We start from the raw sequence: 13508 nt of genomic DNA, 5'->3' as shown, positions 1-13508 counted from the left end.
TACAGTGGGTAAAAGTAGCAAAGTGGAAGAACACACTTTGTTTCAAAAAACAATCATCTAGTTGTATTTTGATAGTGATCTTCATAAATGGCTAAACCTGGAAACCACATTTTATATTTTTAAAAGAGGATTTTAAAAATATAAAACTAGATCTGAGAACTAATTTTTCAATATGTAGGGACATGTTACATCATAGAAGGTCAACTCAGTACACTACAATAGCTTCTGGGATATTACTGTATTCACATACTATACTGTATTCACATGATATAGTTGGGTCATCAAGAAAAATATTAAATTTATTCCTTATGTGATACTTAGAATGTATAATTTATGATTAAGTAAAAGTATCATTGTATAAAGGAATTAAACAGGGATATGAAAAACGTGTATGTGAGTGTATAGGTTTGTGTTTGTACATACATTTATACTAGTGTATGTAAAGAGCTCTACAAGCACTCATACATGTATAACTATGCTTTTGTATATTTTTCTTGTAGTGTGAATTTTTATACTGAAATTGCACACTGATTTTGAGTAAGATTTTAATAACCTTTTAGTAGAAGTAATCACCAGCTCTTGAATAAGACAAATCTATTTTTTAATAATACAAACATATTGATTTTTTCCTGGACCTTCTCTGGTTTTCAAAGGTTAAAATATGTGGACAATACTTTTCTGTAAGTAAAAATATAAATTTATGTGGTAGATGGATACAATATTTAGTATGCTTTCTCTGGTTTAGTACTAAAATGAAAAAATCATAGCAGAAGTTATTATAATTGGTTCAGTGCATTAGAAAAATTGTCTTTTAGTGTTGATATGGAAAACAGCTTCATGTTATACAGATCATTACACTAAGAGCATTACAGATATGAATAATAAACTTTATTATGGTAATTATCACTTCTTTTTAAATTATGTCCCATAAGACTATAATCATCTGGTTGTATTTTGACAGTTCTTTGTAACTCCCATGTGGTTTTTTTGGGGGGGTGCGTACTGGAGATTGAACCTTGGGGGACTTAACCAGTGAGCCACACTCCCAGCCCTTCTTGTATTTTATGTAGAGACAGGGTCTCACTGAGTTGCTTAGTGCCTTGATAAGTTGCTGAGGCTGGCTTTGAACTTGTGATCCTCCTGCCTCAGCCTCCTGAGCCATTGGGATTACAGGTGGTGTGCCACTGCACCTGGCTCACTCCAATGTGTTTTTAAAAATTATTTTATTATTATATATAGTTGGCCAACTTAGGGGAAAGTATTAATGAAACCATTCCCTAATTCTTTTCAACAGATACTTACTTAAGGACTAATAGGTACCAAGTACTGTGTCTCTGGTACTTTAAAGGTGGGCAGAACAAACAATTGATTCTCAAGGAATCAGAATTTGCTAAAGTGTTCATTCATATATATATATATATATATATATATATATCCATTCCCCAGAGTGATTCCTCTAGATAATATAAGAACACTGCTGCCATTTGTTATTTTTATGTCTACATCTGTTCGTATGATAGTGATCTTCATAAATGGCTAAACCTGGAAACCACATAAATTGCCAGTAATATAGAAAAATTGTATACATACCGTGATGGTTAATTTTATGTGTTTAAGAGACCTTAGCACAGCATTTTTTCCCATATTTAGGTGTATTTGGCTTTTAAAAACTGATTGTTAGTTCCAAGATTTTGGGAGAAGCCTAACAATTCCAGGATGATGTCTCTATTCTTAAGTCTTTTCAGTTGGGTTAATCAGATTTGGCAGAGAAGAATCTTTCATTCTCTTGGCAGGAAAGGTAGAAGCTTTCTGAGAACCTAGTAGTGAAAAGAAACAAAAGCCTCAATCTTCAGTATTTAAAACAATACAATCACTTAGTGTTTTCAGGATGATACCTCTTTCTTCAACTCTGACTCCTGTTTCTCAATTTGCATTCTCTCTGTTTCATCCAGTCCAGAGAACAGAACTTAAGTCTTCTGCCACAGTGGGGGAAGGGGTAACATTTGGGACAGGGCGCACATGAGGCATGGAAATATCTGCTTCTTAACCAGACTTTCAACTGTCCTTCTATACCAGTTCCACTTTCCAGAGCTGTTTCCACCTTTGGAAATTTAGTTAGCCAAATGGGTTTGCTTCTTCACTGAAAATTATTCCTTCTGCCAAAGAAATATCATCATAAGTTGACATGTTCTAATATTTTTGCCCCATTTTACTATTCAAAATTATATAGCAAGATAGATAAAAGCCATATCCTAACAAAGTTTGAAGTGGGAAGTATTTTAAAGTTATATATAACTATGTTCTCTCTCTCTCTATTATAATTCATCTAAATTATTTTTTAGTATTTAATTGAATGCTTTATGATATTTTTGTTTGTTTTAACCTGTCTCCCAATGGTATGTTTATGATTATATGAATTTGAGATATTTATATTTATTTCACTATTAGATCAGCTTCTTTAACTCTGGGAAACAGCACACAAATATTATCAATAAATGGTTTTTATATGTAGGTTGTTGGAAATACTTCTAACATCTTATTATTAGCTTAGATGAGTATGTCTTATATGTTTTGTTTTCTGTTTGTTAACAAAAAACGTCTGTTAGCTTGGAGATTTCCTTTGAAAAGATATTTCCAAAGAACTTTGGCCTCAAATCAAAACTAATTCTCAGTTTTAGGAAAAAGTGAAGTAACATTCCAAAGTCTATTCTTTATATACATTTCCATTGTTTTGTGCTTCTCAACTTACTATTTTTTTTTAATGCTGGGGATTGAACTCAGGTCCTCATGCATGTTAGGCAAGCATTCTACCAGTGAACTACTTCCCTAGCCACAGATTGAACTTTTATGAATATGATTCATTTACTAAAAATGAGAAACGACTGAATTAAGGTTTTTGCTTATTTTTTTAAAGTTAGAATTACACATTTTGAAATTCACCTGAATGCAACTGGGCACAGCTTTAAACAGCTTTTTAAAATATGAAAACCAAAACCTGGAATCACTGGAGTCAAAGATCCTCTTTCTAGGAAGTGGTAATTATGCACAACAATAGCAGTTCAAGCCATATTATCTCTGTCTTTTCTTGTTACTACAGTACCACTTTAGAGAAAATGAATCTTTGTCCTGTTAAACTCTATTTAAAAAAAAAAAACATTTTTTTTAAAGTTGTTGATAGATCTTTATTTTATTTATTTATAAGTGGTGCTGAGAACTGAACCCAGTTCCTCACACATGCCAGGCAAATGCACTACCACTGAGCCCAAGCCCCAGCCCCCATGTCCTGTTAAACTCTTGAGCTTATATATTTTTCAAACATATTCACTAAGGAATGAACAGCTATTGGTTAAGGGCAGGTGCAGATAATAAATATATGGGAAAAGAGGAAAAGAAAATTCTATAGAAATGGAGGGGAAATAATTTACTTTAAGAATTTTTATACATCTGTACTCCACAGTGTAGAGGTCAGTAGTTGTCACTAGATCCATATGATATATACTATTTTCAATACAAGTCTGCTTATTTACCTTTCTCTGTTGGATTCAGAGAACACAGAGCACATGGGAAAATTGTACTTGCTTCCTCCCTTGCATTGTACTCTGTGGTAGGCCCACTCTGTTTAACCATGTAGCATAAATTTATTCAGGGACATCCAGAAAAAAAATTTACTCAGAGTTCTCCTTCTTTTCATTGATTGTAAAATGAACTAGGGCAGAGTTGCTCCTGTACACCCAGGATTGCGCATTGTTGATTTAGCCATCTTCCAACCATACTTATTGGCTGTCTTTTCTGTTTTACTTCATTCTCCTTTCCTCTGTATGGGCCTAAGCAAACAGAGAAGAGAAATTCCTAGTCATTGAGCTTATCGTATATGTAGCTTTGACTTGAGTATTCTGATACAATCCTCACAACCACATATTGGTAGGATGAGTTATTTTTTAGACAGGAATCTGCAGAATGATTTCCCCAACTAGAAAAAGGCAGATCCAGGATTTAAATTCATATCTATCAGATACTACAGTCTAAGGATTTCTGTTAAACATACAAGGGACTGACCTTTGTATGTTCCTTGCCAAACCCTGTTTCAAGATGCAAGGATGCTTTTGCACTTGGATATAACTCTGCAATCTTATTAAGCAATGCATCTTGGTTTTTATAATGTGAAGAGATGTGGGATTCACTTGGTTTCATTAATCTCTTTACAGAAACATACATTTTCTTATAAGAGCAAGGCTATGGTACACTTTTACACTTGATCTTAGCCAAAAGGCCAAGGAGCAATTATACATACTTTTATAGTCATTTTTTAAAAATCAGTCTAAAGGTGAACATTTTTAAAATTCAGCATTTTGTGGTTTTGTGTTGATCTGTTTTTATGTTTATTCCCGATTGGAGTTACCAAGGAACAGGAACTTTATAATGAACTTCCTAATATTATACACAGTATCTGGGTGCTTTGTTAAATAATTGTTGAATAAATTTCTATCATCTGCCAGCAATAAACATTCATAAGGAAGGAGTTTTTTTTCTTTACCCTTATATCTGGCATCCTCCCTTTTATGACTTTTCTTAGGTAGAAGACACATCCATTTCCCACCCTTCTCAAAGATTTTCTGTCTGCTCTCCCTCCACTTATGATCCCACAAAGTACTACATGCTTTTCAAATCAAGTCAAGGTAGTACAGTTTCTGACGCCCTATGCCATCATGCTATTCTTTATGTAACTTCCTAAGTAAAAGTGCAGTTCAGAGTAGGCAAGGAGAATGTGCAATTCCCTTGGTAAAAATAATGCTATTTCTTTTTTTAAAAAAATCAAAGTGGCTGGGGTGTGGCTCAGCGGTAGAGCGCTTGCCTCCCATGTGTGAAGCACTAGAGTGGATCCTCAGCACCACATAAAAAATAAATAAATAAACAAAATAAAGATACTGTGGCCATGTATAACTAAAAAAAATAAAATAAAATAAAAATAAAAATTCCAGTGGAAATTTGTGTGTGGGGGGGGTTGTCTTTTGAGATGAAATTTTAATTATGAGTTATTTTAGTAATTGGATAGCTCCCTTAAGACTGAAAATGTGATTGGACTGGCAGGCTAGAGCTGAAGTGCAGACTGAGGAGAAATTGGAAGTCATGAAGAGTAGTTCTTCAGGTTACTGAGCTGAGAAAGAAAAATGGACAAACTTAATCTCTTTTCACCTAACGCCCTATTAGAGCCAGAAATCCTCTCCTTGGTTAGATTATGAATAAGCTTCTTGGAAAACACTAGGAAGTGCAACTTTAGACTTCCACTCTCAGTCAATCCATCCTTACTCCTTCTGAAGCCAGTCCAGTCCTTTTCTCTTCATGCTGTTTTCCTCATACACCTCAGATTTCAGAAAACAGTTCTAATAAGTGACTGACACGAGTGTTTGAATAGTCTGTATTTTAAGGTCCATACTGTTGGTGGAAATGCCCACCATAAAATGGTAAGGCCTTGCAGGAGTCAAGTGGTCTGAGCACTCTTTGATAAACCATACTATGTGTGTTAATTTTAAGAACTTATAAAAATATTAAAGTGGCTTTCTATGTTTATTTATAAGTAGCAGATAATGTATATGGACAGCAAGTAGTATGTTAAGCTAAAAAACCTTAAAGTTTAATTTTCATATGTGAATTTTACCTTCTGAGGCTTTTAGACTTAAATTATGATGTATATTTACTTGGGAGGAATGGGTCTTTAACATTTGAGGAAAGTGAAGTAGAGATCAAGAAAGTATAATTATATGGATCATTCACATGAATGCAAATCAAAATGATTGCTTTTGAAGAACCAAAATGGATAAATTATATGTTAAAAGGTCCAGCATAAATAGTATGTTGGACTCGAGATTACATTATTATTAAAATCTAATTTGTTTAGGCAAATCCTTTCCGATTTGTTTAGTTTTTAATTAAGCTCATTCATGTTTATCTTCAGGAGACCATGACACAGGCAGCCATTGGTGCCACTTGGCATCAGCTTTTTTTAAAGTTAGTGTACTTTCTTGCAAGGATGCTGATGCCAGTCATGCCAGCTTGGATCCACTTCTGAGGCTTGCTGCAGGACACAAAATACTGAAATTTTCATCAAAAGAAACCATTCTTCTCCATTTGTTAAAGCATGTCATCAAAGCATGACTCAAAACTGAAAACAGAGTTTCTGTAGGCTGGTAGTATATGACTTACATGCCCTATATATTGCAAACATTTCTTGCCCAGCGTAACCAGCAGACACGGAAGAATGTGTATAAAGGAAGAACAAGTCTTTGGTCAGAAATAACAAAAGTGTGTTCCTGTGCTTCCCTCCCCTGCGTGACTCAGGTTCTGCTCTACTTTAAATGATTATTGGCATCATACTTTGCCCTACGTGGGATTTTCCTGTTAAAAGACGTGAATGCTGGGGTCTAAAGATCATTAAATTTTTTACTGCAGAAAAAAATGTCACTATGGAAATTTCATGTATTACAGCAGTAACCAATATTGAATCTGTTTTGGTAGGGTATGAGGTGTATTTTCTCTTGTTTTTCCTATAGACATAATTTAGTGACTTAAAAAGATAAATAAGAAATAAATTTTCCTTCTAGGAAAATTGGCATGCTTTTGGCTAGTTTTCCCCAGTTATTGCAAGTTAATTTTTGTATTCAAAAATTTAATTTTACATATTCCAAGTAATTCATGGAAATTGGCCACAGCTTATTTAATCAAAGAGACATACACAAACAAAGCAATAGGGTTTTTTGTTTGGGTTTTTTTTTTTTTTCTCTCTCTCTCTTTTGATTATTTTGTTTCAGAAAGAATTCACTTGCTTACTTTTCTTAAAAACATCTTTCCCATTTCATTGAGGCAGATTTGGAAGTCAAACCAGAAACTTCAGGCTCTACTACGATGGCAAGCACTTTGTTGGGGAGAAACGCTTTGAGTCCATCCACGATCTGGTGACTGATGGCTTGATTACTCTCTATATTGAAACCAAGGCAGCAGAATACATTGCCAAGATGACGATAAACCCAATTTATGAGCACATAGGATACACAACCTTAAACAGAGAGCCAGCATACAAAAAACACATGGCAGTCCTGAAAGAGACACATGATGAGAGAGATGCTGCAGGCCAGGATGGGGTATCAGAGAAAAGGGTAAGCTACCATGAAACCACACCTTATCTTTTTCTGTTTGGGGGTCCTTTTCAGAAAGCCATTATTGCCAGAAGGATTCATTTTTCCACAAGTGCTTTAAGAAGTAAAATCATTTTTCTTAATGTCTTGTTTCTGTGATGCTGAGCTTTGCATAAATCTATTTCTTGTTCAGCTAGAATATGCCAGTTATACTTTTGAACTTCTGATTATCTGCTATTTTGTCAGTTTTACGGTTTAAAAAATGTTAGAAAAATGGCCCCATTAAAAAAGTTGAGGGGTTTGAGTCCAAAGCATAACTTACCATCAAGTAAAAGATAATTACCATTGTATGAAGAATTGAGGGGATTACATTATGGATCAAAATTACTTTTTTGTTTTCCTTAATTCACTTTATGAATAGTTCTGTTGTTTAGTAAGATAATTTATTTATTCTTAATACACATGAATTAATTCAGTCTATTAATAATTATTATACTATTTTGGAGGATTTGTCTCTTTTAAAAAATAATTAAATCTGAAAGATTTACTTTAATTATAAAAGAATTTAGTTATAAAATTATGATGTTTTCTAGTTGTCATTTATGATATATTTCAGGTTAACATACTTGATTCTTTAGCATTTAAGATTTGTTTTAAAAATTGTCCCCACCCTCTCCTACATCCTGACCCCCAAAAAAGATCAAAAAATTTTTCTGTTTTATATTATGTGGAATTTAGGTGAGGGAATTTTATGTATTCTAGTTAGAACTATGTTAATTTTTCTGTTATATTTTTTGTATTTTCAAGAATCTTCAGTTGTTACATTAAAGAAAAGCAGCAGAATTTGAGCTTGGATTCTGTCACCAAATAGATTTGTGTGCAAGTAATTTAATTTCTCTATGCTTTTGATCATCTTAGTTGTAAAATTGCAATAGAAATCAAGTTGTGAGGTTTGAATGAAATAACTTGTAGCACTCAAACTTATGGCCCACAGTAAGTGTTCAACATGAGTTTTGTGATGATGTTACTCTAACAGCCATATTACTTCAAAGCAGTGTCCTAAAACAATTGCAGTTATTTTAGATTATTTAGGTACAGAATGGAAATTTAGAATGTTCATTATCTCGTCCAAATTTTAGTTTTTGTCAGAGCTTACTTAGATTGGTATTTTGTGGCTACATAGAAATCAATGTTTTAAATTATGGACTATAGAAAATTTGTTTAAAAAATGGTTTTTCATATACTCATATTTGTTATAAACCACTAATTAAGTTTCAAAATAGCCAGAATTAAAAATTTTAAGTGCATTCTATATTTAATTTCACTGTCACATTTCCATTTTCTTACTGTTGTTTGATTTTCCACTCATAACATTTTCAATGATGCTTATATTTCAATATTTAATACTGACATATTTTATGCAGATGTGCTAGAATATTTCTAAGTCAACATTTATGAAATATTTAAGTCTCTCAAAGCCAATCAGCCTAATAATAACCTATGCTAATGTATTGTGTATACTTTTCAACTCCTACAGACTTGAGCTAAAGACACTTAGTTACTTAATATTAGACCAGTCATTAACAGGGCCTTGGTTTCCCCACCTGTCGAGTAGAATAATATCACAAAGTAAGAGATGGAGGCAGTTAATGCCTAGAGGACCCCTTTTGCCCTGGGAGCCAGATTCCTTTGTGTTCTTGCCACATTCATGTTATATTCCCTGGATTCTCTTGTGCTCATGACCAGTCATAACTAGAGTGAAATAGTTGGCAATGGGAAGTACATCTCTCCAGTAGGACATAAGAATTATTCAAAAATTATTCTTTCCTTTGAACTGCATGCATCTTAAATCTAATTAGCTTAAGGTCTACTCACTCAAAAATAGATTTATTTTATTTACAGGTGTCATCCAACAGGACAGGGATGATGACCTGTTCAACAGCTTGAAACATTGATTCCCTGTCACAGTGGATGACATTTGTAAGTAAAGACAATCATGTTTAATTGGTTTAAAATATCTATTGACACAAATATGGTTTAATAAGTATTTTAGTGGGTCCTTACTAGCTAAACCCTCTCTTATCTGAGACTCCTTAGCCTCAGAGGAAAAAAATCTTAGCTTCACAGGAGTTGATAATGCTGTTGTGGAAAGGATTCTAGCGTCGAAATTAAGAGCTGGATTCTAATTCTGCTACAGGAGTGGATTTTTGTGTCTTGTTGGGCCAACTACATCACTTCTAAGACTGTTTCCCCCCTTTAATGGGAAAGTTTTGAACTGGATGATCTCCAATATAGGGTTTTTGCAGTCTGAAATCCTTAAGGACAGTAAATATTACAGGAAAGAGACAGCACAATACTTGAACACCCTAGTAGAGTCTTGAGTGTTGAGATCTCTTTATAGTTTATCCACCAACTAATTGCATGACCTTGGTGTCATCCTGCCTGGACTTCAGGTTTTTGGCACGAGATTAGGAATTTCCTAAAAAAATTTAATTCTACAGAACTTTAATAAATATTCATCGAAAAACAGGCTTTGTGCTCAAATAGCTTGGAGAGAACTTACGTTTTTAAAAAAACTTGTTTCTTTTTTGGAGGCCTTCACTAATGATCAATTATGATTATAAATCTTCAAGAGTGCTCCCAAACTTATTTGAATTACCCATCATTATTAAGAATATTTTTGGAAAATAATATTATAAAACCCATTTTGAGACTCTTAATAAGTTAATTTCTTTTAAATCTTTCTTTGTTTCAAAATTGAAGGATAAGAATTCTAAGTATGTATGTGTGTTTGTTGTGAGTCCTTAAGTGTAAGTTGTGCATCTGAGCTTTTGTAGAAGGTTGGTTGGCTAGTATTATGACTGTAAAGATTTTCTCACCATAGGAAGTGAATCTAAATGAATTTCTTATCCCTATTGGTGGACTACTATGAGGGAATTTTTTTTTCTTTCCTAGTGTTCATATGCCTTCTTTTCTCATTAACTATATACATTGCTTCTCAGCTTGAAATAATAATTGGAAACAAAAAATTATTAAAACATTATGATACATTTAATCCTGAATTAGATAGCATGTTATTGAAGCCAGACTTTTTTCTCATCTAAAGTGCCTTAATTTTGCAGTTAGACTGGCCAAGAGCCCAACTTTCTTAGTTACTTATTTTTATTTATCTTGAAATTGGATTTGATAGTTTCTTGTTCCGAGTAATGAATATAATATATCTACTTCAGCAGATACTGGACCAATGGCATACATTAGTTCTTATGATAACCTTATATTTACTAATAATATATTTTTAAATCTCAAAACTAATGCTGTAGAAAATTTCTCATGTAACTGTTAATAATATAAACTGCCAAAGAACTATATTATTTTCAGTTAAGAAACCATACTATGAGCCAGGACTATGAATCTAGATTGAATGTTTTAAAGACTGCGTTGGAATCACGTGTGTGTGTGTGTGTGTGTGTGTGTGTGTGTATGAAAGCCTTTTGAAATTAGAAGTTGAAATATAACTGGGGTTCTATCAAAAACTGTCATAACTACCGGAATTCTTTGGGTTCCTCTATAAAATGGTAGGAGTCTTTGTCCCCCAGAACAACAAAAGGGGCATGAGCAGTCTGCTCTGCTAAGTGACTTAGTATCACTGACTTGCATTAAAAAGCCAACAAAGCAATTTGTCAGCTTTTTCATTGCTGTGATTAAAATACCTGACAAGAAAAATTATAGGAGGAAGAATTTATTTGGGGGCTTATGGTTTCAGAGGTCTTAGTCCATAGATGGTCTGCTCCATTCCTCAGTGCCAGAGGTGAGGCAGAACACACAGCAGAAGAATGTGGTGGAGGAACGTGGCTCTTAACATCATACCAAGAAGCAGAGAGAGAAAAAGAGCTCCCTTCATCAGGGACAAAATATAAACCCCAAAGGCATGCCCTCAGTGACCACCCCCTTCAGTTATATCCTACCTGCCTACAGTCAGCACCTTGTTAATCCCTATCGATACACTGATTAGGTTAAGACTCTCGGAACCCAATCATTTCACCTCTGAAAATTTTTGCATTGTCTAACATCTGAACTTTCGAGGGATACCTCATATATAGACCTTGATATCCCTCTTCTTGATTTTGTGCCTCCACAGTCTTTGGCCCTTTTTTCGTTGTTGTTCCTTAGTGTGCTCAAGCTCCTCCTCTTGTTCTTTCTTAACCCTGCCTTTATCCAGCTTCCTCCCTCTCTCTCCATCATATTTACATGTCCAAGTCTCCATGTTTGTTCAAGGTTAGGATCAGTTTCAGGGATGAACAGGCTATAAAGAACTATCAGATGTGTCCAGAATCACTGGCTTGCATTAAAAAGCCAATTTAGTAATTTATGATGAAGATTACAACTTCTCCATAGAACTTCTTTCTAATAGTGGGTTTATCCTCTAGAAGCATCCTCCTTAAGAAATCACAGTTTTAAAAACAGAAGTCTGTATGGCCAATATGTATTAATCATGTGATCTTGAGTAAGCAAGCCCTTGACCTTTTCCAATCTCAGCTTGCCCCAGTTCCTGATATGAGGATACAGATGCTGTTGCATTGGTGGTTATGAGTTTTAATGAGATTATATAATGTAGGTTTCCTTGGAAATGTAAAGCACTACATGAAGTATTATTGTTCTCTGGAATCAGAGCACCCATCAGCCAGACACCCATTCACAGGTCTGAGTACTATCTGTTCCAAGCCTGTGCTGAAAACAACATTTTCAGGTTGCTGTTTGAAGCCCATCGTTTTCCATGCTTGAACAACCCTTTAAGTTCACGAGAAAATGTCAAAAGACTCCTAATTGCTTCCTCAAGAAAGTGGAGTTTCTTGGTTAATATAAGGTGATACTTCTGTTTATTTTTAATTAGGAAACATGTATCTTTGCCCGAGAATATGGCTTTGAAGGCCAAAATGTGTGAGATTTGCATTTTAGTATGAACTATTATTTTAACTCTGCTTTCTCTGAATATAAGACATCACAGCTTTCTGCTTCCATGCCCTGTCAGTGAACTTTTATTGAATTTACCCTCCATGTTGAACCCATTAAGGTCTTTCAAATTCCCCTCTCGGTGTACCTATTCTCTTGACTCCGGCTGTGGTACACTCCTTCTTTTGCTTTTAGTATATTCACACCTCACTTTCTAAACAGTCTTTCTTGAGCCATCTACATAAACAGTTTCTTCTTGCTATGCAGAAGTTATCTTGGAATTTAAACAAATTAAGAACAAGTTGGGAATATCAACCCCATTTCTTGTTTAGTCTCTAAGAACTAAATCATCTATCAAGATTAATTGCATTTAATTCTTCATTTATTATATGTTTCCTGTTTGCAAGGAAACAGTCTGGACCCTGGAAGAAATAAAAATATACAAGATACAGGCCCTGTCTCAAATAACTTATATTTTAATATTTCTTTGTTTCTACGTATTCATGCTTAGGCATCTTGAGCAGGATGCTGGTAGTGCATATCAGCTGTAAGGTGTTACATAAGTTCAGTCAGTATTAACTTGAACTCAGTTCAACTTTAGTTTGCTACTATAATAGCCTAGCAGATCACAGAAAACACATTTATAGACAAAAACATTAAAAAACACAAAAAAACTTTTTTTCAGAGTCATAAGTCAGAAATCAATATGAAATTCTGGCATTCCACCCCTTGTTTCAAGGCTTTCATTCCTCAGTATTGTTTCACTTCTGACTCAGCATCTTGAGTTTTATATAAATAGTTGTCAAATGACTAAACACATGAGTATATTTTATGAATTCAGCCAAATTCAAGGCCCTAATAGAAAAGTATAGTAATTCAGCTTGACCTGATACTATATATTTTTCACTTTATGAATTCAGAATCTTTAAAATGTCCCTGGGAGGTGTGGAAGGCCATTTCTCATTCCATAGATAAAGCATCTGAAGTCCCCCAAAATTGTCTTTGTGACATGAAATAGTTTGTGAAGGTGGTAGCAAATGCATCTCTTAGAATATGTCCAAAGATGGCAAGTGACACTTCCCCAAGCCCACAGCTATCATTTGTGTGTTGGGATCATCTAGACCTCACCAGAGAATTCCATGCTGTAATGATTAAAGAAAACTCCAGGGAGGCCCAGGAAATTATTTGTGTGAATCTCATCTGTCCTTCCATCATATCACCCACAGAAAGGATTAGTAATTGAAAGCCATTAGGGAAAACCAGATGGAAAGAGGAAGATGGAAGATAAACACATCAGTTCTTCAGCTCCAAAGAACCAGGCCAACAGAAGACCAAATTATATTTTTCTAAGCCAGCTGCAGTTTAGGAAAGATTCCTGTATCTGGGCCAATTGAACAAATAAAATAACTCTTAAATTACTGACTTGAG

The 13508-nt window shown here is 34.3% G+C and overlaps 1 protein-coding gene across 3 annotated transcripts in view; it reads left to right on the top strand.

Moving 5' to 3' along the window:
• The window catches only part of Chn1 (chimerin 1), a 176183-nt gene that overhangs the window by 91250 nt on the left and 71425 nt on the right, over nucleotides 1-13508 (top strand). For 2 of the 3 annotated variants that reach the window (XM_046447530.2, XM_058580211.1), the window contains one exon: nucleotides 6863-7151. In XM_046447530.2, coding sequence (XP_046303486.1) covers nucleotides 6863-7151 — 289 coding nt within the window. Of the gene's footprint in view, nucleotides 1-6862; nucleotides 7152-9086; nucleotides 9111-13508 lie in introns of those variants that run through there. The other variant, XM_046447532.1, reaches the window with a different exon arrangement.

This window comes from Marmota monax, unplaced genomic scaffold (genome assembly GCF_021218885.2).
Source record: "Marmota monax isolate L192 unplaced genomic scaffold, Marmota_monax_Labrador192_F-V1.1 WCK01_AAM20220418_F8-fsc00007, whole genome shotgun sequence".
Classification (NCBI taxonomy): Eukaryota; Metazoa; Chordata; class Mammalia; order Rodentia; family Sciuridae; genus Marmota; species Marmota monax.
Note: the sequence above shows the minus strand (reverse complement) of the source record. Positions and strands in the feature narration are given on the sequence as shown.